At 44.1% G+C, this 14,834-nt stretch overlaps 1 protein-coding gene across 1 annotated transcript in view; it reads left to right on the top strand.

The window, feature by feature from the left end:
• LOC136337559 (aldehyde oxidase) overlaps window positions 1-14,834 on the top strand; it is a 76,676-nt gene that overhangs the window by 52,919 nt on the left and 8,923 nt on the right. Inside the window, exons 24-29 of the mRNA XM_066278896.1 lie at window positions 1,522-1,608; window positions 2,430-2,621; window positions 4,892-5,119; window positions 9,978-10,073; window positions 12,601-12,729; window positions 13,410-13,484. Coding sequence (XP_066134993.1) covers window positions 1,522-1,608; window positions 2,430-2,621; window positions 4,892-5,119; window positions 9,978-10,073; window positions 12,601-12,729; window positions 13,410-13,484 — 807 coding nt within the window. The remainder of the gene's footprint in view (window positions 1-1,521; window positions 1,609-2,429; window positions 2,622-4,891; window positions 5,120-9,977; window positions 10,074-12,600; window positions 12,730-13,409; window positions 13,485-14,834) is intronic.

Below are 14,834 nucleotides of genomic sequence, written 5' to 3'. Positions count from 1 at the left end.
CTGACAAACAAAATAGAAACAGAGACATGGACACATGCAACAGACTGACAGCTGTCAGAGGGGAGGAAGGCTGGGGGACCAGATTATAGAAGATGAAGGGATTAAGCAAAAATATACATATATAAAATAATTTTAAAAAATTAAAAATAGAAAGCACATAGACATAGATAACAGTATGGTGATAGTCATACTGTTCCTTTTTAATTATTTATTTTAATTGTGGCAAAATACACATAACATAAAGTGTGCTATCTTAACCATTTTTAAGTATACGTTTCAGTGGCATTAACTATTCACATTGTTGTGTAATCGCCAGCAGCATCCATTTCTGATATTCTTTTCATCTGATGAAGCTGAAATTTTGTACCCGTTAAGTAATAACTCCCCATTCCTTCCTCTCCCAAAGGCCCTTGGAAATTACCATTCTACTTCCTGTCTCTATAAATTTGACTACTCGTATAAATGGAATCACATGGTATTTGTTTTGTAATTGGCTTCTTTCATTTAACATAATGGCCTCAAAGTTCATCCATATTATAGCATGTATTAATTTTTTTTGCTTTTTAAGGCTTAATAATAATTTCATTATATTGTATATGCCTACATCTTATTTATTTATTTATTCATTCATTGATAGACAGTGGAGTTACTACTACCCATCAGCTATTATGAATAATGCTGCTCTATGTAGGATTGTTGGATCATATAGTAGTTCTATTATTAATTTTTTGAGGAACTACTGTACTGTTTTCTATAGTAGCTACATTATTTTACATTCTCATCAACAGTGCACAAAGAGTCCAATTTCACCACATCCTCACCAACACTTACTATTTCCTGGAGTTTTTTATAGTAGCTATCCTAATGGATGTGAAGTGGTATATTGTGGCTTTGATCTGCATTTCCCTAACAGTTAGTGATGTTGATCATCTTTTCATGTGCTTATCAGATACTTGTGTATCTTCTTTGGAGAAATGTCTATTCAAGTCCCCCCCTTTTTTGGTTGAAACTTTGGCACCCTGGGAAACACTTAATGAGTATGTTTTAATGTTGTACTCATTGAGTTACTGTTTCATTTGGGAGGAAGCCAAAGGTTATGAATGCAATTTTTGGCTCTAATGTTTATCAGATCTTTAGTTTTGGAATAGTTCTTGTTTTTTGTCCACTTCTAAATCAGATGGTTGGGTTTTTGTTGTTGAGCTGAAAGAGTTCTTTACACACCCTGAACATCAACCCTTTAACTGATACAGAAGTGGCAAATATTTTATCCCATTCTCTAGGTTGTCTTTTCACCCTGTTATTCTGTCCTTGGGAAATTTTTAATTGTTAATGTTTATGTAGTCCAGTTTATCTGTTTTTATTTTCTTCTTTTGCTGCCTCTGATTTTGATGTCATATCCAAGAAATCATTACCAAGTCCAATGCCATGCTACCTATGTGTAGAGGATTCACAAGTAACCAAGCACACTTGGGAGAGACCTGGCCTCCAGCACTAGTGTAAAAGTCTGCCCTCTTTCCCCAGGCTGGTTTCATGAATGACGGCAGAATCTTGGCCCTGGACATACAGCATTATTGCAATGGAGGTGCGACCCTTGATGAGTCACAATTTGTAAGTATTTTAAGGAGCAAGTTCACATTCTGGAATGGTTTTACTTAGAAAATTTTTTTTTACTCAGAAAAATTTCAATAGCTAAGTAATATTTAATTTATAAAAGCAATAAGACCCTCATCGTGGGGAGAGCCCCCCAGCGTGAGCCCAGGGACAGGTCTAAGTCTGCCTCTGCGTGGTCTCTCCATGTTCCTTGCACTTACAGCTCCTTCCCAGATGCAAGCGTTAGAACTCACCCTCAGCCTTGACGACAGTTTGGACTGGAGCTTTCTTTGTTGTGGGGGCTGTCCTGTGCATTGGAAGATGTTTAGCAGTATATGTGCCCCACCCAGCAGATCCCGGTGGCATAATTACTTCACTTAACAACCAAAATGTTTCCCAACATGGCCAGATGTCCCAGGGGAAAAGAGAGCAAAATTGCCCCTAGTTGAGAACCAATGCATTAGACCAAATGCCAAAACATGTTTTTCCTGTTTTCTAGGATATTATCTATATTTGTTACATTCTGTAGAGTCAGTAGTTAGGGTATATGAATGCTTCACAGGCTTTTGAAAATGTTTGAAACCTGGGGGGAGGGGGGAAATACATTCACTCTAAAATATGAAAATAAGAAATTATTTTAAAAGAAAAAATATTTTAATTCTTAAATATTATTTTACATCAAAATGCATTTAAATGGAGACTTGAGTCTATTTTAGCGTGTTTGGTGCAATGGTGTGGAGGTCGGTCATTTCTGACCTGGTTTTGGTCTGGGGTCTCAGGATGGTAACACAGGTGCAGAAGGATAAGGGTCTCATCACACCAACTCTGAATTTCCCCAGGTGTTAGACATAGGACTTCTGAAAATAGACAATGCTTACAAGTTTCCCAACCTGCGTTGCCGAGGATGGGTGTGCAGAACGAACCTTCCGTCCAACACGGCTCTGCGTGGGTTTGGCTTTCCTCAGGCAGGGCTGATCACCGAATCCTGTATCACGGAGGTTGCAGCTAAGTGTGGATTGTCCCCTGAACAGGTAACACTAAAATAGACTCATGTACAAAAGATAATGAATTGTAGAGGTGGGAGAGCCATTGGGGTGGTCCTTTTGATCAGGAATGTGAGGTACATAGAGGCTAAATGATTTGCCCCAGGTAACCCGATTCATTAGTTAATGCAGAGCCGGGTCTCCAAGTTCAGTGATCCCTGTGTTACTCAGCCTCCTTGTCAGAAATCCTGGCAACAAGAAGATATTGAAGAGTAAGCATGACATTTTAATTTGTTTAGTGAGAAGTCTCCATGGTTGGGGACGTAACTGCTACCGACAAACTTTGTCACAACCTCTTTCCCCTGCTTCTTTAACATCTCAGGCAGCGTCATAAAGTTTCAGTTCTGACAGTGGTCTCCTTTCAGCTCTGGAAGTAAGTTTCAACTCCGTCATGAACAAGTTCTGTTCTCTTCCTTGCACCTGTTCACCCAGGATCCTGGGTGGAGTTAGGGTCGGGGGACTCGGTGTGCTCTCTTACCCCTTCTCCCCTGTGCCTTCTGCTGCATTGTTGGGGCAGGGAAGAAGAGGAGGACCAGGAAGACAGATGCCATCTCCTCATGTGACTCCTCCCAGGGAGTTCTCTGCCTCTCCTTGGTTAGATGTAGCCACTTTTCAAGTATATTGTCTCTAGGTTCCATTTCTGCCAGTTCTCTCAATAAGTCAACAGTCCCCTGAGGGGGCGTTCAGTCTCACCTGATCTCAGCTGGCACCTCACGCAGCTTTTCCCTGATGCCCACTCCTCTGCCCATGCTGCAGCAGTCCTCAGAAAGCCTCTGTCCTCAATTCATCTAACTTCTTTCCCCCACTGTGAGACTCTGTGACCATAAGCGGGAACCATCGTCTTTGTGCTGTTTGCACTTGTGGAGGATCCTTGCTTTTCCCTCCCTGGCCACCTCACCATGGCCTCTCCCTCCCAGGTGCTCTGTCACATTTGGTAGCACTAGGGAAGAAAATCAGATAATGACCTCCCTTCATCCCTGGGGAGGCTGGAGGAAAAAATAGTCACCCTTAAAATCACCACCTTGACCCTGACTGGGTATATCAGTTGGCTAGAGCAGTGTTCCCCAACCCCTGGGCCGCGGACCGGTACTGGTCCATGGGCCATTTGGTACCGGTCCGCAGAGAAAGAATAAATAACTTACATTATTTCCGTTTTATTTATATTTAAGTCTGAATGATGTTTTATTTTTTAAAAACGACCAGATTCCCTCTGTTACATCCGTCTAAGACTCACTCTTGACGCTTGTCTCAGTCACGTGATACATTTATTCGCCCCACCCTAAAGGCTGGTCCGTGAAAATATTTTCTGACATTAAACCGGTCCATGGCCCAAAAAAGGTTGGGGACCACTGGGTTAGAGCATCATCCTGACATGCTAAGATAGCGGGTTAAATCCTTGGTCAGGGCACATACAAGAATCAGTCAAGTGATGGCACGAATAGGTGGAACAGTGAATCAATGTTTCTCTCTTTGTCTCTGTCTCTTCTCTGTCTCTTCTCTCTCTCTCTAAAAATCAGTAAATAAAAAAACCCAAAACCTGCCTGCCCCAAAATGGCATAGCTCACTAATTTTTAGTCATTTTTAATAATAATCTGGGATGTTTTTAGGAGAGTGGGGAGACTATATGTCTATAATGGCCCCAGTCAGCCTTGAGGAGATGGCTGAGTTTTAATTGCTGAGTTTTCCCAACTGAGAATGTGAAGTACTTGACTTCTCCTTCTCAGCTGTGGGTCTTAGTCTCCAATTCTGAGAATTCAGGAAGAATTCTACTCGGTGCTTCGAACATATTGGGGTGGAATCTTTTAATTTATTCTTCATCCTAGTTATGGATTATATTTAAACAAACTTTGCCAGTTAGAAGTAAGTGATCTTATCTTGCCACAGCATCTGAATAATCCGAATCATGTAGATCATGTAGCATGGAAATTAAATTCAGAATTACCTGTCCAAAGCTATTCACAAATACATCCAGTACTAAGAGTCTACAGTGTGCCTACACTAGGTTGAGTTATATCAGAAACTTAAGGAAAGGATCTTCCCCTGGAACTCACAGCAGAGCTGCATGAAAAACATGTAAGTTCTAATACTTGATAGAGGCTCTGGGTAGAAGAGAATGTCATGCTTCAACAAGGTGGACACTGAACTCAGTTTGGGTCTAATACAGGATGAGCAAATTTTGACTAGGAGGACAGTGGTTGGAAGAGTCTGTCTGCCAAGAGTCCTCACCCCCACCCTTTTCATTTCCTTCTCTTTTATAGGTTCGAACGATAAACTTGTACAAGGAAATTGATCAAACGCACTACAAGCAAGAGATTAATGCCAAGACTCTAATCCAGTGTTGGAAAGAATGCATGGCCATGTCTTCCTACTCCCTGAGGAAAGCGGCTGTGGAAAAATTCAACTCGGAGAATCACTGGAAGAAGAAGGGGCTGGCCATGGTTCCCATGAAGTACCCTATTGGCGTTGGCTCACAAGCTGCTGGGCAGGTCAGTTCTCCAAACAGACAATTCAAAAGATGTTCAGGAAATTTTCCATTAAGGTGACTTAGTCGTATGTTTGCAATACCTGATCGCTAAATACTTCACCAGAGTTGTGCTCAATCAAAATAGCTTTTCTCCAGAGGAGACAAGGACATCTTTGCCAGCATTCCTGGGGTTGCTGACAAGCAACCTTCCTGGGAAATTGGGAGACCCAGTCTCTACTCCTGGACCTAGCATTGAGCAGCTGAGTCAACTCACTCTGGGCCCCAGACTGTTCAAATACAATGTAATAAGGTGGGACCAATGACTGCCAATTCTCCACTTTCAATTCCGTGATCCTGTGTCTTTGGACCATGAAACAGAAACAGGAAGCTACGAGTTACTTGGTGTCTCTCCCTTCTTGGTGGGTAAACTGAGCCCAGAAAATTAGATCATTTGAATAATTGAATAACACAGTTTTAGGAATTCTTTCACTTCATAGACATTAAGAATGTGAAGGAAAAGACTGAAAAAGCTATTCATGTAGTGTAATTTTTTAATTGATTAAATAACTCCCTGCTTGTTTGCTAAATCTCACTTGCTGTTTCCACTTCTTCATTATTATTATTATTTTTTTTTTGCATTTTTCTGAAGCTGGAAACAGGGAGAGACAGTCAGACAGACTCCCGCATGCGCCCGACCGGGATCCACCCGGCACGCCCACCAGGGGCGACGCTCTGCCCACCAGGGGGCGATGCTCTGCCCATCCTGGGCGTCGCCATGTTGCGACCAGAGCCACTCTAGCGCCTGGGGCAGAGGCCACAGAGCCATCCCCAGCTCCCGGGCCATCTTTGCTCCAATGGAGCCTTGGCTGCGGGAGGGGAAGAGAGAGACAGAGAGGAAGGCGCGGCGGAGGGGTGGAGAAGCAAATGGGCGCTTCTCCTATGTGCCCTGGCCGGGAATCGAACCCGGGTCCTCCACACACTAGGCCGACGCTCTACCGCTGAGCCAACCGGCCAGGGCCCACTTCTTCATTCTTGAATGAACTTTATCCCAAACAGCTGGCGAAGGACTGCTCTCTCCTAGCTCATTGTACAGCAGTGACGTGGGACCCCTGTTATCTACATGCTTACGTATATGTACACATATATACACGTATTTGTGGATTAGATAGCAGAGCCCTCGGAACGATTGTCACTCTCCTTTGCAGAATTCACACTTTTGGCTGAGCCATGAGGAAGGTGTGGCAGGTGTGTTGAGTGATGACAGAATAGGGATAAATGGGGTGGAGCTGTGAGGGCCACTGGTGGGTGAGCTGGGTGCTGAGGAGGCCAAGAAAAGCATGTGGGAAGATCCTTCCCTCATTTTCATTGTCATCTGTCCATCTTACCCATCCTGGTTCAGCTTTAGTGTAATCATTTTCATGCAGTTTTGACTGCAGATAGATTAACTCAGAGAGGCAATGAAACAATACAGGTGGTGATCTTACTACAGGTGTTTCATCTCTGGCCTGTTTGTAATGACGGAAACAATGCAGAATTGTGTAGTCATCTACATCCAGTTTACCCAGATGAGGGAGACAGCTATTCACAAATACATCCAGTATTAAGAGTCTACAGTGTGCCTATACTAGGTTGAGTTATATCAGAAACATAAGGAAAGGATTCTCATGAACTCACACAAAAGCAGCATAAAAAACATGTAAGTGCTAATACTTGATAGAGGGAGACACTCAAGAGGCTTTGGTTGCAGAATAAAGGCAAAAACAAAGTTATTCAAAAGGATGGAAGAGGGAGGAAATACCACTAGAAAAAAGATAGTGAGCAGGGAAATTGGGCACATAGTTTTCAGGTAAACTGATTCTCTGGCAGCTAGCGAGCAGTCAGTCCAGGCTACCTGTCCTTTAGCAGGCTGGCTGAGATCACAGGGAGAACAATCTCCATCATTGTGTGGAAATCCTTGGGCATTAGGCTGCGGTAGACATGGCAGCTGTCTCTATCTAATGGTTGTCATTGCTTAATATCAAAGAATTTGAGATCGGTCAGTCTGCCTCCTGTAGGCCGTATGCTCAAAGACTACTCTGAAGCAAACCAAATAGAGAGGGACAGGAAATGATAACAGAGCACCTAATATGTATAAGGCCCTAGGCTGGGTGATTTCTTTTCCTGCACTTGATTGAACCCCTGTCTGTTGGGGGAATTGTGATTTTATTCTATAAACCATAGAGATTCACTCTCTTGCCCAAGGACATTCAGCCTTGTGAGTGACGGAACAAGGCTTTGACTTCAGGACTGTCGAGACACAGATCCCATGTGCCCCATCATTCCACGCTGCCTCCCTGAGCAGAAGTAGCTCCTGTGCTCCCAACAGCTGAGGGGTCAAACATAGCTCACCTACATTATATTTAATTCCTAACCGTCAACACCAAAGGACACACAGTATCTGATTGACTTCTGCAATCCCAATATCTCAGTGTGGAACCTGGAGCAGAGTAGGAGCTCAAATGTTGGAATGGCTGAGACATTTGGGAATCTTTGGGACCAAAGCAAACTTCTCACCAATACCAACAGGCACTGCTTGAAGACTTAAATTTCACAGGCTAAGTCCCCAGCTTCTACTGTGGAACCATCTGTTCTAAGGCTCCAGTTGTGCCGATTTCGTAGATGAAGCTTTGTAGAATTATCTTTTGTGATGCTAACAATGAACTATCCGGTGATGCCACTTAATTGAACCAAATTTGACATTTCAAATGGCCCAAGGAGATTGCAGCAGCAGCACAAGGAACAAATTATTCAGCAGTCTTTGATAGAAATGCTGCCCTGGACAACGCAAGCAGACTGCCGCTCGCTGCCAGCAGGGTCACACACTGTAGGAAACGCACAATGCACTGTAATGATCACTCGGTCATATGAGCCGGCTACGAATTTCACTCACAACTTCTGAAAAGCTAGCTGAGCCAAAGAGACCAAATACGGTCTATAAGCTTGAGAAACAGATTGAATGTCCATGCTGATGCACATTCACTTATCAAACTTTTATTGAGCACTTACTCAGTAGGAGATACTATGTTGTTTCCAGAGGATGCCTTAGGACAGTGGTTTCCCTTTCAGGGGCTCACATTCTAGGAGAGTGCAATGAAGTGCCGTAGAACGGGCCCGAGCAGCCACTGCAGCTGGCACCCCATGGACAACCTTAGGGCAGCCAGCTCTTGGCTGTCTTAGAGAATGCCACTCCTTATCTTTACTGTTTTGAGAATAAATGGCCAGGAACATAAGGCAGTGTTTCCAAGAGTGTGTTTCCAAGAGTGTTGTGTGAACAGAGTGTAAAACACACTCCGCTACATCTTCCCAAGGCCCTTGGGCTGATTATAATGGCTAGATGCCTTTCTTTAGGTTCTAAAATTCTCCCTTGGGCTGCGAATGTATGTGCCTTTGTCCTTGAAGAAAGGGTGGTACCCTTATGTCCCTATCTTCCCACTGCATCCTTAGTTCACACACGTGACCAGGTAAACAGAACCATTTTTACTGTCAAAGTGTCTTATTTTAAATGTTAGAGGCTTCTGCTTGCCATTTGCTGGAGTAATGTAGGCCTTTGGACAGCGGTAAAGAGGCAATTCTCCAAATGTGACCTATGGCCCACAGGTGGCTATTAAGGTCCTTCTGGGGAACTAGGAATGCAATCCTTCCTTTGGAATGTACCTGGCAATTGATACAAAGTCCATTGATTTGGGCTTATGACCAGGGCTGTTTATAAGTAATTTCAGTGAGTAATAATTATTAAGATCTTAGCTTTATTAAATGGAAACTAGCTTGCTACTAGAATTTTCTGTAGACCCTGCCTTTACAAATCCTAGATAATTATGTCACTCTGGATCGGAACTTAGGTATTAAGAAAATTAACTGAAAGAGCTTTAAGTGACCCCTGGCAGTTCCAGACCACATCTCTGGGCATGGGACTTCCCAGTGGAATGGCTGCAAAGCTACGCCTTATGGCCCTTCCTGAACCGCAGCGTCAGAAGCATTTTCTTAAGACCATATGCTGTTACTGTCGCTCTTACACTGGAGACTCAAAGTGAAGAAGCCATCCTTGTTTTCTGCAGTTTCCTGAGATAGCTCCATACCCCCTAGTAGTTTAGCATGAGCAGACTGGCAAGATGGCATATTGTTGTTAATTGTAAAATGTGTTTAGCTTAAGAGTTTGGATGTTTCTGGTTTCAGCAGCCTTTGATTCTGTCAGCAGTTTGGTTCCTTCTGGATCCCTGTGGGGAGCTGTTCAGTTAGATAAGATTTCTTCCAAGTTCCCCTTCAACTAAAGCTCTGTAATTCTGTGCCAAGATAATTTAGAGTGGGCTTAGCTCATTTTGCAGTGAAAAAAAAAATTAATGTCTTTCTGTTTCCTCTTACTTGGATTTTCATTTTTGCTTCTCTATAACAATCTACAACTGTGAGAATGTGTGTTGACATAAATAATTCTCCTTGTTCCCCAAACTATCTACATTTAACTTTGCATGTTAAAACTGACACCCCTTCTGCTCCCCCAAAAGTCCCAAACCTAAATTGTTGCTCCACCCATGTCAGGGCATCGTTGAAAGGTACCAGTAAGCTTGAAAGTCTCAACGATGAAATAATAGCTTAAGGAATACAGTGCTGCCCCAGACTCCAAGCTGTCCAGCAGCAGTCTGGCCTCTCGTGGGAGATCCTCAGATGCCCCAGCATTGCGCTGGCTTTGCTCAGAGATCCCTGGGCGATAGGAAAAGTGTCTGTAAATTTTGGCAGGAGACAGAAGAGAGGGGATCCTTTCCAGGGAAATTTTTTTTTTTTTAACTGGAAAGACATATGATAATATCAGCCAAAAAGATCATGGAAATTGTATCTTTTTTGTTTAGGCTTCTGCCCTGGTTCACATTTATCTGGATGGGTCTGTGCTGGTGACTCATGGTGGAATCGAAATGGGACAAGGTGTCCACACTAAAATGATTCAGGTAAGAAGGCCAATAATCAGATGAACTTGTATGTGTGCTTATAGATATGTATGTGAGAAAGAAACTGTGAATGGGCATTCTCTGATCCAAAATAAAAAGGAGACTCTAGCTTTGACTACTTAAACTGGTAAGCTGTTAGCAGAAACTGGGTAAACAAGCCGGTTTGTGACTGACCCTTTTAAAAGAATGTGGCAGAAGAGTCTCGGGTTGTCCTCTTGCTGAACAAGGCTGTGGGGTTATTTGCCGCTTTCTGTGGATAGAATAACAAGTGGGTTGTCTTTTTGAAACCTTTGCTGAACAACAAAAGTGATGTGCTATGCTATCTCTGGCTTTTTATAGTAAGGGCTTTAAACAGTTGATAATATAAATCACATCTGGTGTTTCTAACCAAACCTCACCGGTTTTCTCTTGGCTCGTTTACTTTAGATTTTTAGGTACTGTTTCTATTTTACTAACCATCTAACCATTCCCCAAACTATTTACATTACTAACCATACTAGTAATAATATAGGTTATAAAACATTTGTAAGAAGCAAATAATTATTTTTTTAGGAGATCTTTCACAATGTCATCATTTAGTAATAATCACTATTTGGGGTTCTTTCCCTTCTTGACTTTTTTTTCTTTTTCCAAAAATTGCTAACATTCTGGTTATATAATTTTGTATCCTTGTTTTTCACCTATCCTTACATAGAGTGAGCACTTCTTCCTGCCATTAAGAATTCTTTGCATGCATGATATGTAATGGCTGCATGTGGGCGTAGATATAATTGATTTAACTTTCCCCGATTGATGAACATTTCAGTGAATATTTTTACATAAACCCGTGATCAAATCAATGAATATTTTCTTAGAATAGATTATCATAAAAGGAATTACTGGTCACAGGACGTATCTTAAATCATTTGAAACATATTACTAAATTGTTTTCCAGAAAGTAGCCATCTCATGACACCACTCACCAACATTGTATGTTATGATTTGTTTACAAATTTTAAATAAATCAATAGGTGATTGATACTGCCTTCTTATTGCTTTAATTTGCATTTTTCTGATTAGAGAGACATTGAATAGATATTTTTCTTTCATGTTATTAGTCACTTGAGAATTGTCTGGTCATATCTGTTTCCATTTGGGGGTGAGACTTCAGTGTTTTCTTTAGTGGGCCACCAGACCTTTATTTTCTAAGCTTATGCATTTTGTGTAGACGATCTTCTGAAAATCAACAGTACAGAGAGACTCCATAGGACCCTGCCCTTATCACAGCTCTGAATAAATTCTATATATGAAGCTGTACTGCTTGCAGAAAGAGGAGACTTTTGGATCAGCTGAAGTTAGTAATGTGATTTTGCTCCCCAGCACCGAAAGCAAGAAGAACAAAGCAGCCCGTTGGCCCCGGTGCTGGCCAGCGGCCCTGGCACCCTCCCCTCCTGCGGTCCTGTGTGCGGCCCTGGCACCCTCCCCTCCTGCGGTCCTGGGCCCTGGCCCCCTCCCCTCCTGCGGTCCTGTGTGCGCGGCCCTGGCGCCCTCCCCTCCTGCGGTCCTGTGTGCGCGGCCGGCACCCTCCCCTCCTGCGGTCCTGTGTGCGCGGCCCTGGCGCCCTCCCCTCCTGCGGTCCTGTGTGCGCGGCCGGCACCCTCCCCTCCTGCGGTCCTGTGTGCGCGGCCGGCACCCTCCCCTCCTGCGGTCCTGGGTACGCGGCCCTGGAGCCCTCCCCTCCTGCGGTCCTGGGTGCGCGGCCCTGGCGCCCTCCCCTCCTGCGGTCCTAGGTACGCGGCCCTGGCGCCCTCCCCTCCTGCGGTCCTGTGTGCGCGGCCCTGGCGCCCTCCCCTCCTGCGGTCCTGTGTGCGCGGCCGGCACCCTCCCCTCCTGCGGTCCTGTGTGCGCGGCCCTGGCGCCCTCCCCTCCTGCGGTCCTGGGTACGCGGCCCTGGCGCCCTCCCCTCCTGCGGTCCTGTGTGCGCGGCCCTGGCGCCCTCCCCTCCTGCGGTCCTGTGTGCGCGGCCCTGGCACCATCCCCTCCTGCGGTCCTGTGTGCGCGGCCGGCACCCTCCCCTCCTGCGGACCTGTGTGCGCGGCCAGCACCCTCCCCTCCTGCGGTCCTGTGTGCGCCGCCGCTTTGACAAGGCCACTGTTCTTTCTCAGAAGTCCTCTCTTCCCGGAGCACTTCCAAAAATGTGGATAAGGCATCTCTTCTCCGATAAGGCTGGCTTTTCTAGAATTCTACAGAATGCAGTGTAGGCGAGGCCTCACATGTGTTGATTTCATGATGACAAAGGCATAAAGCACTTCTTTCTACCTTGGCCTGGGACCTTGCTTTCTCTTCCTGATAAAAGAGAAAATGTGCTCAGGGCTTGGGGTCCAGACTAGCTACAGGGTTTTTATAAGGAGAAACTTTTTGTGATTCTGCCCACTAATCCCCACTGGGCATATCAGGGCTTCACATATGTTCTACCATGTGGGCACATTCATGGGTCTGTGACCAACCAAAGTATTTGGTGGGGGGGGGGCTCTCTTCTAAAATCCAGGTGGCCAGTCGTGAATTAGGGATGCCGCTGTCCAATGTCCACCTGCGTGGAACAAGCACGGAAACCATCCCTAATGCCAATGTCTCCGGAGGATCTGTGGTGGCAGATTTCAATGGGATGGCAGTCAAGGTAAGAATCGTAGCAGTGGTGTTCACACCATTAACACCATCAGGACCAACGTGTGGGTGGCACTCAGAAGGTTTGAGAATGAATCCAGCTCTTATCTCCTTGCCACTCTCTCTCGGTGAGCACCGCCCTTCCCCCAGCCTCAGGCTCAATGGGCAGTATAACACCCAGTCGCTCTCCTGAGCTGGAAACCCACCTCTCTTTCTCCATCACTCCTGACAGCTCAGTGGTCGGCAGGTCAGTTCAACTCGAGGCAATACTGCCTCTGTCTATCCACTCCGTGTTCCGGTAATGTGGTTGCTTTGTACAGACTCACCTCTGCTGCCAGCACGCGGCAGGCTCTCTCTCCACCCTAGTGCCGTTGCCTTTCACTCTGCTTTCCTGTGGTCGGAGTGACCTTCTCACAAAATAAACCTGACAATGCTGTTTACGAATACTGGCTGGTGGTTTGCCAACAGTTTTTCTGGTAAATCCTACCTCTTAGCACGGCACCCATCCTAGGCAGTCACACTTCAACCCACCCCGTGAAGTCTGTCACGTTACCTCTTATAGGATTGGTTCCTTCTTTTTCCATGTTCTTGAGTCTCTTAAATAAGCCTTTGTAATGGCACATAGCATGCGTTTTTGATATCGGTGTTTGCACGAAATTATGATAATAATTTTAACTAAAAAATAATCCCTAGGATGCCTGTCAAACTCTCCTAAAGCGCCTTGCACCCATCATCAGCAAGAACCCTCGAGGCACGTGGAAGGACTGGGTGAGAATCACTTTGTGTTCTGTTAGAAAGACGGGGAGGGGGTGAAAGATAAGTGTGAATTAGTTATCAGTGGAAAGAGCGCGTTAACAGGTACTGCAGTTACGTGGTAACAAGTAGAGGCCCTTCGGAAAGTCTCCGCATGTTTAAATTCTGTCATGATGTGATGGAAGAACCCTCACATCTGGGAAAATCCTATGTCAGAGAAAACGATGGTTAGTCTGTCCAGAACTCTTTTTTTAAATGTTTTAATATATTTACTTTTTAAATTTTTAAAAACCTGTATAATTGACATAAAATACATTGCACATATTTAAAGTGTATAATTTAAGTTTTGCGATATGTACATACGTATGCAGCCTTCAACACAGTTAAGATAATGAACATATTCATCACTCCCAAAAGATTTGTAGTGTTCCTGTGTAATGCATGCCCACTTCTCCCTCCCTCCCATACCCATTCCACGATCCCCAAATATGTCAATCTGCTTTCTGTCACTAGAGATCAGTTGCTTGGTCTATAGTTTTTTAAAATTGAAATTATACAGTAGAAACTCTTTTTTAATAACATAGTGATTTGGCATTTATATAGCTTACGAAGTGAGCACCCCAATAAATCTAGTCTCCATCTGACACCATAGATAGTTACTTCAATATTATTGATTATACTCTATCACAACTCTTATTTTAAGCAATAATTAATTAAAATTTCTCCCTATGGAACCTAGGTATTTTCTAGATAATAACTATAAATCTGTTTGTTCTCTTTCTTTGGGTTCCACTATTCCTAAAACGGGAAGAAAACACTTCCCATTTCTTCTTCCTTAAAACTGAAAACCATGTAAACAGTTATTTGGAAATAAGAAAGCAAATCATTGGGTATATATTCAACCAATAGTTGGAATGGGATGAAAATCCTCAACTGCTCCCTTTGATCTACTTATGTTGTAGTTGGCAGAGAAAACGCACATTCTAAAGTCAATGAACAGAATTTTCAGAGCAATAGGCTCTAAAGTACCAGATGATATGGAATGGAAATCAATAAAGGCTAGGAGTATGTGCCATGATGACTGTTATAGAATGTCACATAGAAAGTATTGGTCTGGAGGAAATAACACTTGGGAAATATTACTCAGAAATGGTTTCTTCTGTTCCATAGAGTTAGGACTCATTCCATAATTCATATTTAGGGAGCTCTCAGTCCTTTGGGGCGTATTTATTTCTGCTCCCTGCTCTGTGCTGCCTGGGCCCAGGGCCCAGGAAGGCTGAGAAGGTCTGGTTGGAGAAATACCGTCTCACAGAGGTCAGATGCGGTACGAAAGGGTCAGTGTTCCCCTGGCATGAAATGCTGCCA

This window comes from Saccopteryx bilineata, chromosome 5 (assembly GCF_036850765.1).
Source record: "Saccopteryx bilineata isolate mSacBil1 chromosome 5, mSacBil1_pri_phased_curated, whole genome shotgun sequence".
In the NCBI taxonomy this organism is placed as follows: domain Eukaryota; kingdom Metazoa; phylum Chordata; class Mammalia; order Chiroptera; family Emballonuridae; genus Saccopteryx; species Saccopteryx bilineata.
Note: the sequence above shows the minus strand (reverse complement) of the source record. Positions and strands in the feature narration are given on the sequence as shown.